This window comes from Tenebrio molitor, chromosome 9, assembly GCF_963966145.1.
Source record: "Tenebrio molitor chromosome 9, icTenMoli1.1, whole genome shotgun sequence".
NCBI lineage: Eukaryota > Metazoa > Arthropoda > Insecta > Coleoptera > Tenebrionidae > Tenebrio > Tenebrio molitor.
This window is the reverse complement of record NC_091054.1, coordinates 14722325-14735703: the sequence shown is the minus strand read 5'-3', so window position 1 is coordinate 14735703 and position 13379 is coordinate 14722325. Positions and strand designations below refer to the sequence as shown.

Genomic DNA, 13379 nt, shown 5'->3' with positions numbered 1-13379 from the left:
AATTCAAAGGATAATGAGCTTAATATTCACCATTATGATGAAGCTTTAGCAGTCTGGGGTGTAGCAAATGAGAACGAAAAACCAACAATTCCACAATTTCAGAAGAATTGGGATAATATCAATATCAAAAGAATAATTGACAATGACTTAATCTTTAATTCTAGGGACTTGGCTCGTTTTAAGGCTTTGCAATGCAGAGAATCAGGATCTTGGTTACATGCAATACCTTCTCCTAATATTGGTACTCTTTTAGATAACACTCATATTTGCAAATGCAATGCGAAAGTTTGAAGAAATTGGTATTCACGGTCTAATTTGTTTCAAAAGCAGTGGTAGATTTTCAAGACACACTGAAATTAATTCCATTATCAACCGGTCTTTAACTTCTATTCATGTGAATTCAACTTTAGAACCAAACGGACTGTCTCGGGATGACGGAAAACGCCCTGATGGGATGACTTTAGTACCGTGGAATAAAGGTCAACCTTTGGTTTGGGACGTTACTGTCGTAGATACACTTGCAGACAGTTACGTATTGAAAACATCTGAAGTCTCAGGTTTTGCTGCTGAAATGGCTTGCAAACGCAAACATAACAAATATAGTTCAATTATTTCGTCAAACTACATATTTAAAGGTTTAGCCTTTGAAACCTTAGGCCCTTGGTGCAAAGAAACAATAGATTTCATTAATGTCATCGGAGACCGACTTATCGCGGAATCAGGCGATTCAAAATCAAAGAAATTCCTTTATGAGAGAATTTCCCTTGCCATCCAACGTGGAAACGCTGCAAGCATTCGGGGCACTTTTCCAGATTCCGCATTATTATCGGAAATTTTCGCATTGTAAATTAAAAATGTTATTTAATATTAACAATAAAAATTGTTACTTTCTAATAATAAAAAAAAAATACTACATAGATTCATGTGATTGATGGCGAATGTGACATCTTGAATGACATCTGCCTTAATCTAACATGTTGATGTTGACACTTTAGCGGACATGTCATTCTGACATTATTTAATTGTGACAATTTATAAACTTAGCAACCGATTTTATTTACATTAACACCTCAGAGTTCCCTTTTTGGAATTGGTGGATCTTAGATGTCTCACAACTCTCTTATGCAAGCCATTAATTGTTCTTCGTTTGCATTTTTAGAATCGAGATTGTCGTCAGCATTTGTCTGTTTTCTCTGGGGCGCGAGTTCTGGGACACTCTGTATGTAAAAGTATTTGGTGCATTTGAAAAATTGCACGTAGGTAAAATATGCTGAAGAATTTGCACAACAAGATGTGTGTTAGTTAATGCTAGGTCACACGGGCGCTATTGTGTCCATGTTGATTTTTTAACATAAGGTGACAGATATGGCCTACGTGATGCAGACTACAAGCGTTTCATTGTCTTGAAAACGTTGCGGGCGAAAATATTAGTGGAATGGATTTGTGGGCGACAACAGACATGGTAGACTGAGTGGATGACAGATGACAGCAAACATGGCTGACATTGATGTAGGTAACTTTTATCGAATTGTTGGTAATAATGGGGCAGTAAAACTAAATTAATCAAGTGAAAATCAGGGTAAAAATAAAAATAATTCTTATTCTTTGACAAAGAAGTTAAGTATACCCCAGTTTCACTGAACTTTGCTAATACTTCCCCTTGAATAGAATCAAATTAAACATTAAACAAGTAAGTGTGAATCGAGTAGGTATGTGAAGAGTAAATACTGGGTCTCTCAGAACTGACAGACCAAATTAATACGGTGAATTCATTATCTTCTGGGAATAATAGAAAAAATGTTCAAAACAATCTACCTTAAATAGTGATTAGGAAAGAAGCAATTTAAACTGACCAATCCTGTTGATGTTAAGTTACCTATAAATTAGTTTTCCTGGTTTATTTGTAACTATGGGTGCATTTCAAATGATGCATTATGCATTGTTGGGTATCCGCATTGTTTGTGCGATGACGGACGTTTTTAGGTTATAGTACTATCGCGGCCAAAATACTTTGGTCGTCACTTTTTGACACTTCAAATGTAAATAAAGTATTAATGTCAATATACATGACAATTTCAAATTATTCTTGTCAAAATTATGGCATCTTCAGTTTTTGATAGCTATAGAATCGTCTTACTTTCTTCTGAAGGTTGTCTAAACCGCGACCATGTTGATCTTTTGCTTTTGAACCCTGCCGCCGCAGCTGGGATTTACCCCACCCGTATGACACTGATGGATTAAAATAATTTTGACAACAGTAAAAAATAAGGTTAAACATCCTAAAGCTTGCTTTACAACTAAATATCATTTATGTCACATTGACGATAGTATTTTTCGGGTTATAGTATTTCTGCTAGGACGTTCCCTATTGGGAAAACGAACTGCGTACTCCCGAGCAGCAACTGTGGCACTCTCATCACACTGTCCATATAAGACAAGCATATCAAAATATTCTGAAGAAGTAAACATTAACCATTGTTTCCGTTGACCGCTTGTTAATTTCAATATTAATGAATTATTTTGTCTAAAATATAGTGTATTAATGGACCTCATTAATACACTATTTTTCATTAATCAACGATTTTTGCGACTTTGACGTTTTGATGAAATTTTGATGTATAAACAACCTCGAACATGCATTGTTTGCACTTACCAACACTGCAAGAGGTAGTGCAGCAGGATTTTCTATATTTTATAGCTCCATAACTGCACAATTACGAATTCACCGACCTTTTTGGTTATAATTCGCATGTCATATTTTTCAAAGGTAACTAGGTTTTCTTAGCAATCGTAATTTTTACGTGAAATTGGATGTGAATGGAGTTGACGTCTTCTGACACTCTTTGTGGAACAGTGAAGAGAAAGTGCTGAAAACATTTAAAATGGCCTACCTGAGGACAAAAGAAGGATGAAGGTATTTTATAAGGTCTCATCTTTATCGAAAAAGATTAAATTGGTTTTGATTTGGCTTTAATTTGAAATTTTGTCACAAAAAAAAGTTTGCGGTCAACGAAAAATGTTTGTAATCAACTCGTTTGTTAATGTGCGATTAATAATCTCAACTATTAAAGGCACTCACTCGCTACACTCGTTCGTGCTTTAAACAGTTTCGATTATTAATCGTCTTCATTAACAAACTATAGTCTATTTTTTCCTGGTAGGCGCGTGCGTGCGCATTTATAAAATCCTGCAACGAAATGCGACTTTCCTATTGGTTACTTTATTTTTCTACTTACACTAGAGAAATGTGCAATATTGCAGTTTTCTGTACTGTCACTGTCAATCAGGTCCAAGCTCCCATTTTTGTTTCATCGTGTCTTAGTTTTCCTTTCGTGTTTTGTGTTGTGTCCGTTTATTTATTAAAAAAACAGTTCTTAGTGGTTAAGAAGTTTTTATATGTCAACAAGATGTCATAATTTCGATCACCAAATAAATCGCGTAGGTTGGATTTATGCTAACATCAAGTATGTAACAGTTTTTTATTAATGCATATTTATAGCAAATTTCTCACAAGCCGAGAAAGAAATGATCGTTAAAGTATTTCGTGGGATCTCCAATGATTTTGCCGAGTTAACCAAGACGGCTCAAATGGAAAAAACTGCAGATTATACTGGTATTGATTTCTGAGTTTTTTTTTGTTGTATCACAGCTTAATTATTTTGTGTTGAAGGTTGTGGATTTAGAACCATTCAATGATACTTGGCGGAAGAAAAGAAGTGTGGACAATTACAGGCACCGAAGAAACCTGATAGGAAATGATTCAGTTGGATGAACATCAAAAATATCTCATTCGAAAAACAGTGCACTCATTTTTCTCTGCAAACAGAATTCCTACAATTGATGCTGTGTACAGGGAAGTGCAAAACAATGAAGAAATTCCAAACATCAGTCGTTCTAAGCTTTATAATGTTTTACACGAATTAAAATTCAAGTAAGTACATACATTGTTTTCAATTAACTGTAAACATTGAAATCTATGTTTTATTTCAAATAGCACAAATAACGAAACAGAAAAAGCCTGTTAATAGAAAGAGAAGACATAACTGGCGAAGAAGATATTTACGGGAAATAAAAAAAATACGCCAAGAAGGGAGACCTTTTCTCTTGCAAGATAATGGTTATTATAAATGATTGTAGTCGAAGCAGGCCATGTCCATGTTATGAAATTTTTGCGGCTTTCACGTGAACTGTCAATTTTTGTCGACGTCACTGTAATTTTTTTTAGGTGAAAAGTGCGGTGTTGATTGTTTTGTTTTATTTTTTTTTAATTGTTTTGTTTCCAAATTTAACTCCTGTGTGAAAAAAATAAAAAATGTACATATAATATTTGTTATCAATTTTTCCACGAGTTTATTCATAAACTTTTTTGTTTACATTTTACAAATTATACAAAAATTAAATCGTAAACATGAGTTTTAATATGCAACCCCAAATACTGATCCCCCTAGATAATATGCAACCAAAAATACTAACAATTCCTGCATCCTGCTAAAAATCTTAGCTATGTAATTCTACCTTTCGGAGATGCGCACGCACGCGCCTACCAGGAAAAAATAGACTTTAGTTTATTAAATAACTATTAATAACTTTTGTAATTGTCAGAAATAATTTATTATGACATAATATTCAGTTATTATGTCTTTGCAACAATCAAATTTGTTTCGACAGTTACTAATATAATTTTTTAAGGTAATTTTATATCTACACGCGATTGGTCAATTAACAACGTTCTTATTTTAAAATCCAATGAGGATGGATTTTTTAAAATATTTTTCCTATTATTCCCAGAAGATGATGATTTCACCGTATTATTTTGGTCCGCCAGTTCTGATAGACCCTGTATTATAGAAAGAAAGAAAAAAATATCTTGTAATAATAGGGGGTGGTCAAGAAGGACTGTTTAAGTTGGTAATGCTGAATTTTATTTTTAAATGGTACAACTGGAGTAACTTCCGGTTGTTGACGGCTTCACACCGACAGCCGCATCAGTGACAAGTCAAATTTGACATTTTAAATTAAATTAAACATGCTGGTGAATCGTTCAAGAGAAGAATTAATTTATGTTTAGAGCAAAATGGGGCGCACTTCTAGAATTTCCTTTATTTAATTTTTAGAATATTATTCCGGATTCTAACTTGGATTTCTTTTTGCCGTTAATTTTTACTCTCATAACCTGCCATTTGGTTTTATTCATTTTTAACGAGTTACCACAGCTATGTACCTTAAAATTTGTGTGTCCTTGTAGTATATACGTTAAATAAAGATGCCTAAAGGTAAAAGTTTGTCTGTAGATATGCGAAAATTAATAATTGATAAGTTTCAATCTGGAGAGCCACAAAGTGATACTGCACAGCAGTTGAATCGGTCAGTTATTTCAAAAACAATTTCTTTGTACAATCAAAGAAGAAGTTTAGTTAATGTTCCAAAATCGGGAAGACTTCGAAAAACCGCCAGAATCACTGAGAGAAAAATAGGAATGTTGTCAAGGCAGAATCCATTTTGGGATGCAGTAAAAATAAAAAAGGAAATTCCAAATGTACGTTTGTCAGTGAGGTCTATTAGACGTCGACATAATGAAATTGGAAAGAGCCCGGTTACAGTTTGCAAAAGAGCATTTGAATTAGACGCCGCGCCTATGGAAAAACATCCTATTCTCTGACAAAACTAAATTTAACTTGTGCAGTTCTGATGGCATACACTGGATAAGGATAAGACGTCCAAAGAACGAAAGATTCAAGTAAACAAGAGGTACCGTTAAACATGGAGGTGGAGATGAAAATTTTATGGATACTTTTCTGCTTATGGGGTAGGCTCATTACATCTCATAGAGGGTAATAATGGACAGATTTGTTTATTTCCACATTTTGCAAGAACAAATGCTTCCGTTTACAGAGGACAATATGCCCCTTCCATGAACATTTCAGCAGGACAATGACCCGAAACACACATGAAATACCGTAAAGGAGTGGTTTTTAGCAGAAAAAGTGAACGTGATGAAATGGCCGGCCCAGAGTCCCGATTTAAACCCTATAGAGAACCTCTGGGACCACCTTGATCGGGCAATTCGTAAAGAAAATGGAGGAAGATTTGAAGCCAGAGAAGATTTGTCGGAGGCAGCACAAAGAGCTTGGAACAACATAACGTCAGAGTATATAGACAAATTGATTTTTTCTATGCCTAGAAAATGTGCTTAAGTAATAAAACATAATGGCTATTCTACTTGTTATTAATAACAAGCATAACAGACCAGACATTATTATTTTAAATAAACAACAAAAGCAAGCATATCTTTTAGATATAGCTGTTCCAAATTCACACAATATAACACAGACATATCACACAAAAATTAATAAATATTTAAAACTCTCCGTTGCTATAAGAAATCTTTGGTGTTTAGAAAAAATTTCGATTTTACCACTTATAATTTCAGCAACGGGAATAGTACCGCAATCTCTTTTTAAAAATTTAAAAATTTTGGACTTAGAGAACACATTGGTGGTTGAAATTCAAAAAGGTATATTATTATACTCATGTCACATCGTGAGGAAATTCCTTAACATTGACACAGAACATAAAACACAAAAAAGTCAAAATGTGGAGGCGAGACGCCGGTAATTATGTTGAATAGCACTGCACTATTACTTGATAGTAATATCCGTAATAGTGTATGTACTCCGGCAAAATTGCCGTGCCGCCGGGTGGTGGAGGGTTCAAATTGAAATGAAACATACATATTTGTACGGCAGTTCTGGGTAAATTCTTATTAACTAAATTAATGACGGAATTGACAACAATGCGAATATTTAAAAACGAAACGTCATATGACAGGACCTGACGCCAATCTAACAAAAAAATCTCTTGGCCTGCTGCGTGTTTAAAACAATCGTGAACGGCTAATAGTCATTTACTATGTCAGTCATCTGTCATTAGTCTACGACTTCAGCCTAAAGTAATTAATAACAGACTCCATACTTTTCTTTTTTACAAACAGAGCAATCGCCATTACCGCTATGACTATCCCCGCACTCACAAGAGCAACCAGCAACCAAGGAGAACTCGAACTAGTCTTTGTCTTTAACCTGGCGGTTCCAGCAAGCACATGTTGTTCGATACCGCACTCGTCAACCCCTCTTCTGATTTTAAAAAATCCCTTAAGTTGTCCCCAATTGCAATTCCAACTGTTGGCCGCGAGCCAATAAGGATTTCCGTTTTCCACTCCCCATCCTATGATTTTAACAGTGTGTGCACTGACTAATCCTCCGATGGTATAAGTGTAAACACCTGAAATTGCCAAGGTTTTGAACTGTCAAAAAAATGTTGGTAACCCTACCATCTTTGTAGTAGTAGAAGTCTTCGTACAGGGCAAATATGGCTTCCACGGGACCGTTACTCATGATTTCAGCTTGAATGCATTTTTCTGCTGGCTTCACTTGGTAGTAATCAGAGCCAAAATGTTTGTCTTCAGCGTAGGAAATCTTGTAATGGGGGTTGTTACAAGATTTCATGCATGGGGACTTCGTTTTGAGGTAAAATTCAGATTCTTGGTAAAACACGCAACCCTGGAAGCAAGTGCACACCTTGCAGGTAACAAGTTATCAAGATAATTTTACAATCTTGACAACACTTAGGTTATTAAAAAACAGGTATCGATTTTGTTCTCGATTCAGGTGCTGTATACGTATTTGACAAAGATCCTATTTCTTTAACGGAAGAAGATCAACAGGAAGATTAAGAAAGAAGTGATGTGACTACGTCTAAATAAGAGGTTAAGAATCGAAGAAGGAACAGTAAACTTGCCTACTTAAAAGAAGGAAGAAAAAGACCAACAACTGTGTTATGTACCCTCATTACTCACCTGATATGAATCGTAATCACCTCCGGAAACAATCCCGGATTCCGTCCAGTAGCGCCAGGCCCTGTCCGAGGAACCTCCTACTGCACAACCATAAGTCGAATTCGAACAATTTTCACAACAACTTAGAATGTCTTGGGGCGAAAACTGAAACTTCACTTCACCCTCGCTCTGAATGCACAACCTGTCAGTCATGACTCCCGTAGAAGAGAACGCCTAAATTGACACAATTACAACTCGACAAAATTTCGTCAGAACTCACCCAACAAGAGGAGCACGAGCCTTGATCCCTGATGTTTCCTATGACATCGGCACAGTGAGGCCATTCTTTTCTGGCGTCAAAACTGTCCGGAATGTGAAGATCTTCTAAATAGCAGTCCTTAACCCTCACCTCGTTGCCCACGTTGAGGACGGGTCGGTGGTAGCGATGAACGAAATTCCTGCTCGTTACATTTTCGAGAAAAAATTTTCCCGCCCTCCAGGATGACTGGTTTTTGTTGATGAAGTCGATGAAGGTCTTGGTCAAGTATAGGCATTTTTTGACCTCGCAAAGTGAAAAGATGGTGAGAGCGTACAAGAGAAATGCGTAGCGCATTGTGTGATGAGTCGAAGGAACTTGTTTTGATTGAAGAATTTTGTAAAGATATAGATCAAGTGGTGGAGAGTCCCAGTTTGGTTACAACACATCTAGATTGGAATAACACACCTAGATTGGAATTCCCCAGTGCAAAGTCGTCTTGCTAACAGATTGCGCAATTAGAAAAATGCAAACAAACGTGCGTTCATTTGGTTTTCTTACTGTACCAAAGTAAAATGGTTTTTGGAAAATGTTTTGACACCAAGAAACTCTAATTACAATTTATACTCTCGTAAATTATTTAAAAATTCAATTGAATACACATTATAGCGATAGACCATGGGTTCGTAAATATTTGAAACTGTGCTAAAAGTCCTCGAGTGAGACGCGATAAAATGTTTTATTTGCAGTTGATACAAGTATTTGTTGTTTATGTTGTAGATTTTGAAATAATCTTGTTAACATACCTTTACGGTAGATGCCTAATCTATTTTGAGAAAAACCTGATATTAATCTTGAATTGTATTATAGTATTTTTACCCCTTACAGAAATATTGACTAAAATCATAAATCACACCAACAAAGAAACAGTTTACAATCCACTCACACTTACTTACACTTACAGGTAAGAAAACGGTCATTTTTGCCCATTGGCTGTCACCAAATATTTGGCTGAGGGTATCTAACACCCCACCATAAATTACCGGATGGGGTGCTTTAAGATCTGTTTCTTTGTTGGTGTGATTTATGATTTTAGGCAATATTTCTGTACGGGGTAAAAATACTATACTCACATTTTTCAATGTATTATAGAGATAATCTTAATAAATCCCTAAATAAAAACATCCATTTGACGAAACGAATGTCTTAGTTTAGTTAATTGTGGTTATAGAGATATCAGTAACAATAATCCAACAGATATAGATTATTTTTACTTTAGGTTTACTTATTAGGAATCTTTGTTATTATGATTATACTTTCGTACATGGAAAACTAAAATTGTTCAAGAGGATTTAGGGAGAAAGCTTCGTCTTGAATCTGGGCAGAATTGTACACAGATTAAAACCTTTTTCAGTCTTGAATTTTGTCCTAAATAAATTTATTTATTGATAGATTTCAACATGCATAGTGATAATATCATGATCTGATAGACGATACCCTTATTTATTATACAGGCTGATTCACGTAGCCCGTTCATTAGAAACTTTTTGATTTCCCAAAATCATATTAATATGAAAATTGGTAGTTCACTATAATCGACTACTTCAAGTTCAAATGAAATATTTTCAAAATGGTGGCACTTCCGGAAATACCGGAAATCGACGCCATCTTTATTTTTTTAAATGGAAAGGCCTCATTTTGACTTCACATTTCGATTCTACGTTAAATTTTGAGTTTAGAGCGTCTTTTTATCAGTACTTATCTGTCATCGTTTTTAACCTGTCATCTTTTTTGCAAAAAAGTGAGGTTGCAGGGCTGCATTAAAAAATTTATAATTCCTGAACCATCAGAAATAAATACTTTATTTTTGCTTTACTGACTTGCCAAAGATTTGGCCGTTTTTTTGCGCTATCAACGATATTTTTTTTATGTTTCATAAGCCTACTGCAATTTTTTAATATTGATAATCAAAAAATGTCGAAAACTTCATTTTTTGAAATGGCAACTACCGTTTCTGATACTAGATGTAAATGTAAAATCAAATTTTAAGGCCACTTTTATTAACATTATGTATGCCTATTTGCAGTCGTTTAGGCGTAATTTTAATTTTTTATTTTTTTATAAGCAATTCTTTTATTTGAATTTTTTTCAAAAATAGCATTGCAATAAATATTAAATAACAACACAACAATAAAAAATAAGCAATAGTAATTAACGTTATAAGTCCGGGAACTCATAGTTTACAGTACGAGTTAGACGTTTAAGGACGAGGCGACGAAGGAGCCGAGTCTTGAAACTCGAAACGAGTACTGTAAAAAGAGTTCACGGACGAATGTCGTTATGTATTTTATTTCATCCTGCCTCAAATTTCGTTTGAAAGAAACATTGAAATTAATTTCAAAATAATTCAACAAAAGCTCCAAATCTAGTCACATTTTTGGAACATGATTAGCAACGGCTGTTTGGCAATTGTTTATTTTGTTGAAATCATTTTGTGCGTCAAAATGACTTCTAAAGCAAATCCTCCAGAAATTGTAAGAAAATCTGCAGAAGCCTGTGCTGAATTAATACCTAGCAAGTCTGGTGAAAGGTATCAAAAACAATTCAGCCATTTTTGTAAATGGAAATCAGAAAATAATGTGAAGCAAATTACGGAAGAGGTTATGCTGGCTGGCCTATTTTTTAGATTTGGTTTAAATGGTTGTATTATTTTATTTGTCAACTAACGTTTTTAGTCTGAGAAAGTAAGTGCATTTTCTTTGTGGCCGAAATAGTTAAATTGTTAATTTGCATTTAGATGTAGTTTTGAATAAAACATTTCTTAAACCTGGATAATTGTTATTGCGATTGTTACTTTTGTGTTTCCAATAGCAACACTTAACCGGCGTCCGGCCGTTTTTTGCGTTTTCCCGGATTCAAACTGATGACGTAAAGTATTGAAATTTGACAAAGAATGAAATAAATTAACAAAAAAATATTTTAATGTAAATGATTTCATTGAAAATATTTTTTTGTTAATTTGCTTATTTTTTATTATTTCGTTCTTATCTACTGTTTATTGCATGTGATTTTTGAATAAAAATTCAAATAAAACAATTGTTTCATAAAAAAAAAAGAATATTTTACTCAAAAAATCGAAATTACGCCAAAACGGCTGGGAATAGGCATACACAATGTTAATAAAAGTAGGTTTAGAATTAAATTTTACATTTACGTCTAGTGTCACAAATGGTGGTTGCCATTTAAAAAAATGAAGTTTTTGACATTTTTTGATTAGCAATTTTGAAAAATTTCAGTAGGCGTATGAAACATTAAAAAAATTTCAGTAATGGGGCAAAGGATCGGCCAGGTCTTTAGGAATTCAAGTAAAAAAAAATCAATTATTTATTTCCGATGTTTCAAGAGTTATAAATTTGTTAATGAAGCCCTGCAACCTCGCTTTTTTGCAAAAAAGATGACATAGGTCAAAAACGATGACAGATAAGTGTTGACAAAAAGACGTTTTAAACTCAAAATTTAACGTAGAATCGAAATGTGAAGTCAAAATGAGGCCTTTCCATTTAAAAAAATAAAGATGGCCTCGATTTCCGGTATTTCCGGAAGTGCCACCATTTTGAAAATATTTCATTTGAACTTGGAGTAGTCGATTGTTATGAACTACCAATTTTCAGATTAATATGATTTTCGGAAATCAGAAATTTTCTAATGAACGGGCTACGTGAATCAGCCTGTATAATGTTACTGACCATGATAACTCAGTTGCACAAACTGTGAGAAACTAAAAAATAACGAGATAAGTCTAGATGTTTGAAAAATATCCCCTATAGAAGCTTTATACTATACAGGGTCATTATAAATGATTGTCCCATCGCAGTTGGCGTTGAAAACCCACACAAATTTTGGATGTGCCGCTAACCTCGCAACGTTAGACAAAATATATACATACATACACTGCCCCAAAAAAGTTAAGGATATTCTCGATATGTGAATGATAACGCTCGTCTGCACAGGATAGGATTGGATTTGGAAACCTTAAATTTGCAGGAAATTCAAAATTTTCAGCTACCTGCACGATCTTCGAACTTCAACCCCACTGAATCCGCCTGAGACCTTGGAAACACTCTCGCGGACTATTTGCCTTATCCAGAGAATATTCGGGAATTGAGTGACTTGTTCCCTATTTTGCGGCAACAGATCCCCCAAGAAAAGATTGACAACTTAATTCGTCGTATTAGAGAAGTTATACGGGTACGACGACGAAATACCGATTATTTGAAAATAAAACCAAAATGATTTAATTTAATTTTAATTTTATTTAATTTCAAAAGTTTTACTTTTTTTTTAGTTCCATTCAGTATTGATTTGGCTGAAAATGAATGGAATTACACGTGTATCGATTATGATCCCTGTTCTTCCTTTCTTGTTGATAAACAGCAATATCCTTAACTTTTTTGGGGCAGTGTAGTAGAAAGATTTCCACTACAGCCGGTAGCCCCACCTATCGGCGATACTCATGTTATGAGGCTTGCGGCACATTCAACTACTTCACCAACGCCTACTGCGTTTATAATGACCCTGTATTTAAATAAACAAGTGTAATTTTTTGTTCTTAATGTTACAAAATAAGGCCTTCAAACTCTTTACAGATATGTTACCTAAATTTAATTGGTATAATATCTCGATTTAAACTGAAGAAAATAAAGCACATGAAAAAATGTGGATGGCAATTAAATACTAAAATTAAAATAGTTTTGATTAATCCATTGAGAAATACAATAGGGCTCTAAATTTTTTAGTTTTTATAAATCAACATCAAACCACTGAAACATTGTAACGTTTCTTCATTTTCATTGCCAACATTAGCAATGCAGATGTTGGTCACTCTGATGATAATTTGGTGTTTGACAACCGACATAGGCGTACGTGCTCAGAAGGGGGGCGTGAAAAACGTGAATTGGTTGAATTAATTGAAAGAGAAAAAACTCTATATATTAACTAGCATAAAAGAAAATGTCCGAAATAGTCGACCTTGCTACAAAAAATATTGAACGAGAACGTTTACGGAAAAAAAAATATTTCGAAAAGTTGTTACTCTTGATGAGTTTTTTTAACAGTTAAAATTAATGTACTTATTTCTGTTACACGCTGTATACAGGGTTATTCACGAGAGGAGTACTTCTGAATTTTTATTTTGCCGCAACCAACAATACTACAGTAACTACTAAATCAAATGTGTTATTTCTTTTTTGTAATACCTCAGAGACTTGATATAACTAGACTGAGCGCAAC

At 34.3% G+C, this 13379-nt stretch overlaps 1 protein-coding gene and 1 long non-coding RNA gene across 3 annotated transcripts in view; one reads left to right on the top strand and one right to left on the bottom strand.

The window, feature by feature from the left end:
- The window catches only part of LOC138138849 (uncharacterized), a 206940-nt gene extending 200961 nt beyond the window's left edge, over positions 1-5979 (top strand). The window contains exons 1-5 of one of the 2 annotated variants that reach the window (XR_011162119.1): positions 3283-3438; positions 3500-3613; positions 3671-3931; positions 3995-5831; positions 5893-5979. This is a non-coding gene — a long non-coding RNA (uncharacterized lncRNA). Of the gene's footprint in view, positions 1-3282; positions 3439-3499; positions 3614-3670; positions 3932-3994; positions 5832-5892 lie in introns of those variants that run through there. The other variant, XR_011162120.1, reaches the window with a different exon arrangement.
- A 755-nt stretch (positions 5980-6734) lies between these two features.
- Positions 6735-8948, bottom strand: LOC138138845 (cathepsin B-like). The gene is made up of 4 exons (XM_069058945.1): positions 8115-8948; positions 7856-8068; positions 7331-7559; positions 6735-7281 (listed from the first exon to the last, which is right to left on the bottom strand). Exons 1-4 carry the CDS (start codon positions 8445-8447, stop codon positions 6932-6934), a joined length of 1125 nt encoding a protein of 374 aa, XP_068915046.1. The 5' UTR covers positions 8448-8948; the 3' UTR covers positions 6735-6931.
- Positions 8949-13379: the final 4431 nt, after the last annotated feature.

Bases quoted from the DNA above. Each gene is read 5' to 3' on its own strand.
- LOC138138845 (XM_069058945.1), bottom strand. From the start codon at position 8,447: ATGCGCTACGCATTTCTCTTGTACGCTCTCACCATCTTTTCACTTTGC. The intron at 7,560-7,855 runs GTGAGTAATGAG...ACTTGCTTCCAG, and splicing joins GTGATTACGATTCATATCAG to GGTTGCGTGTTTTACCAAGA. The intron at 7,282-7,330 runs GTAGGGTTACCA...TGGCAATTTCAG, and splicing joins CTTCTACTACTACAAAGATG to GTGTTTACACTTATACCATC.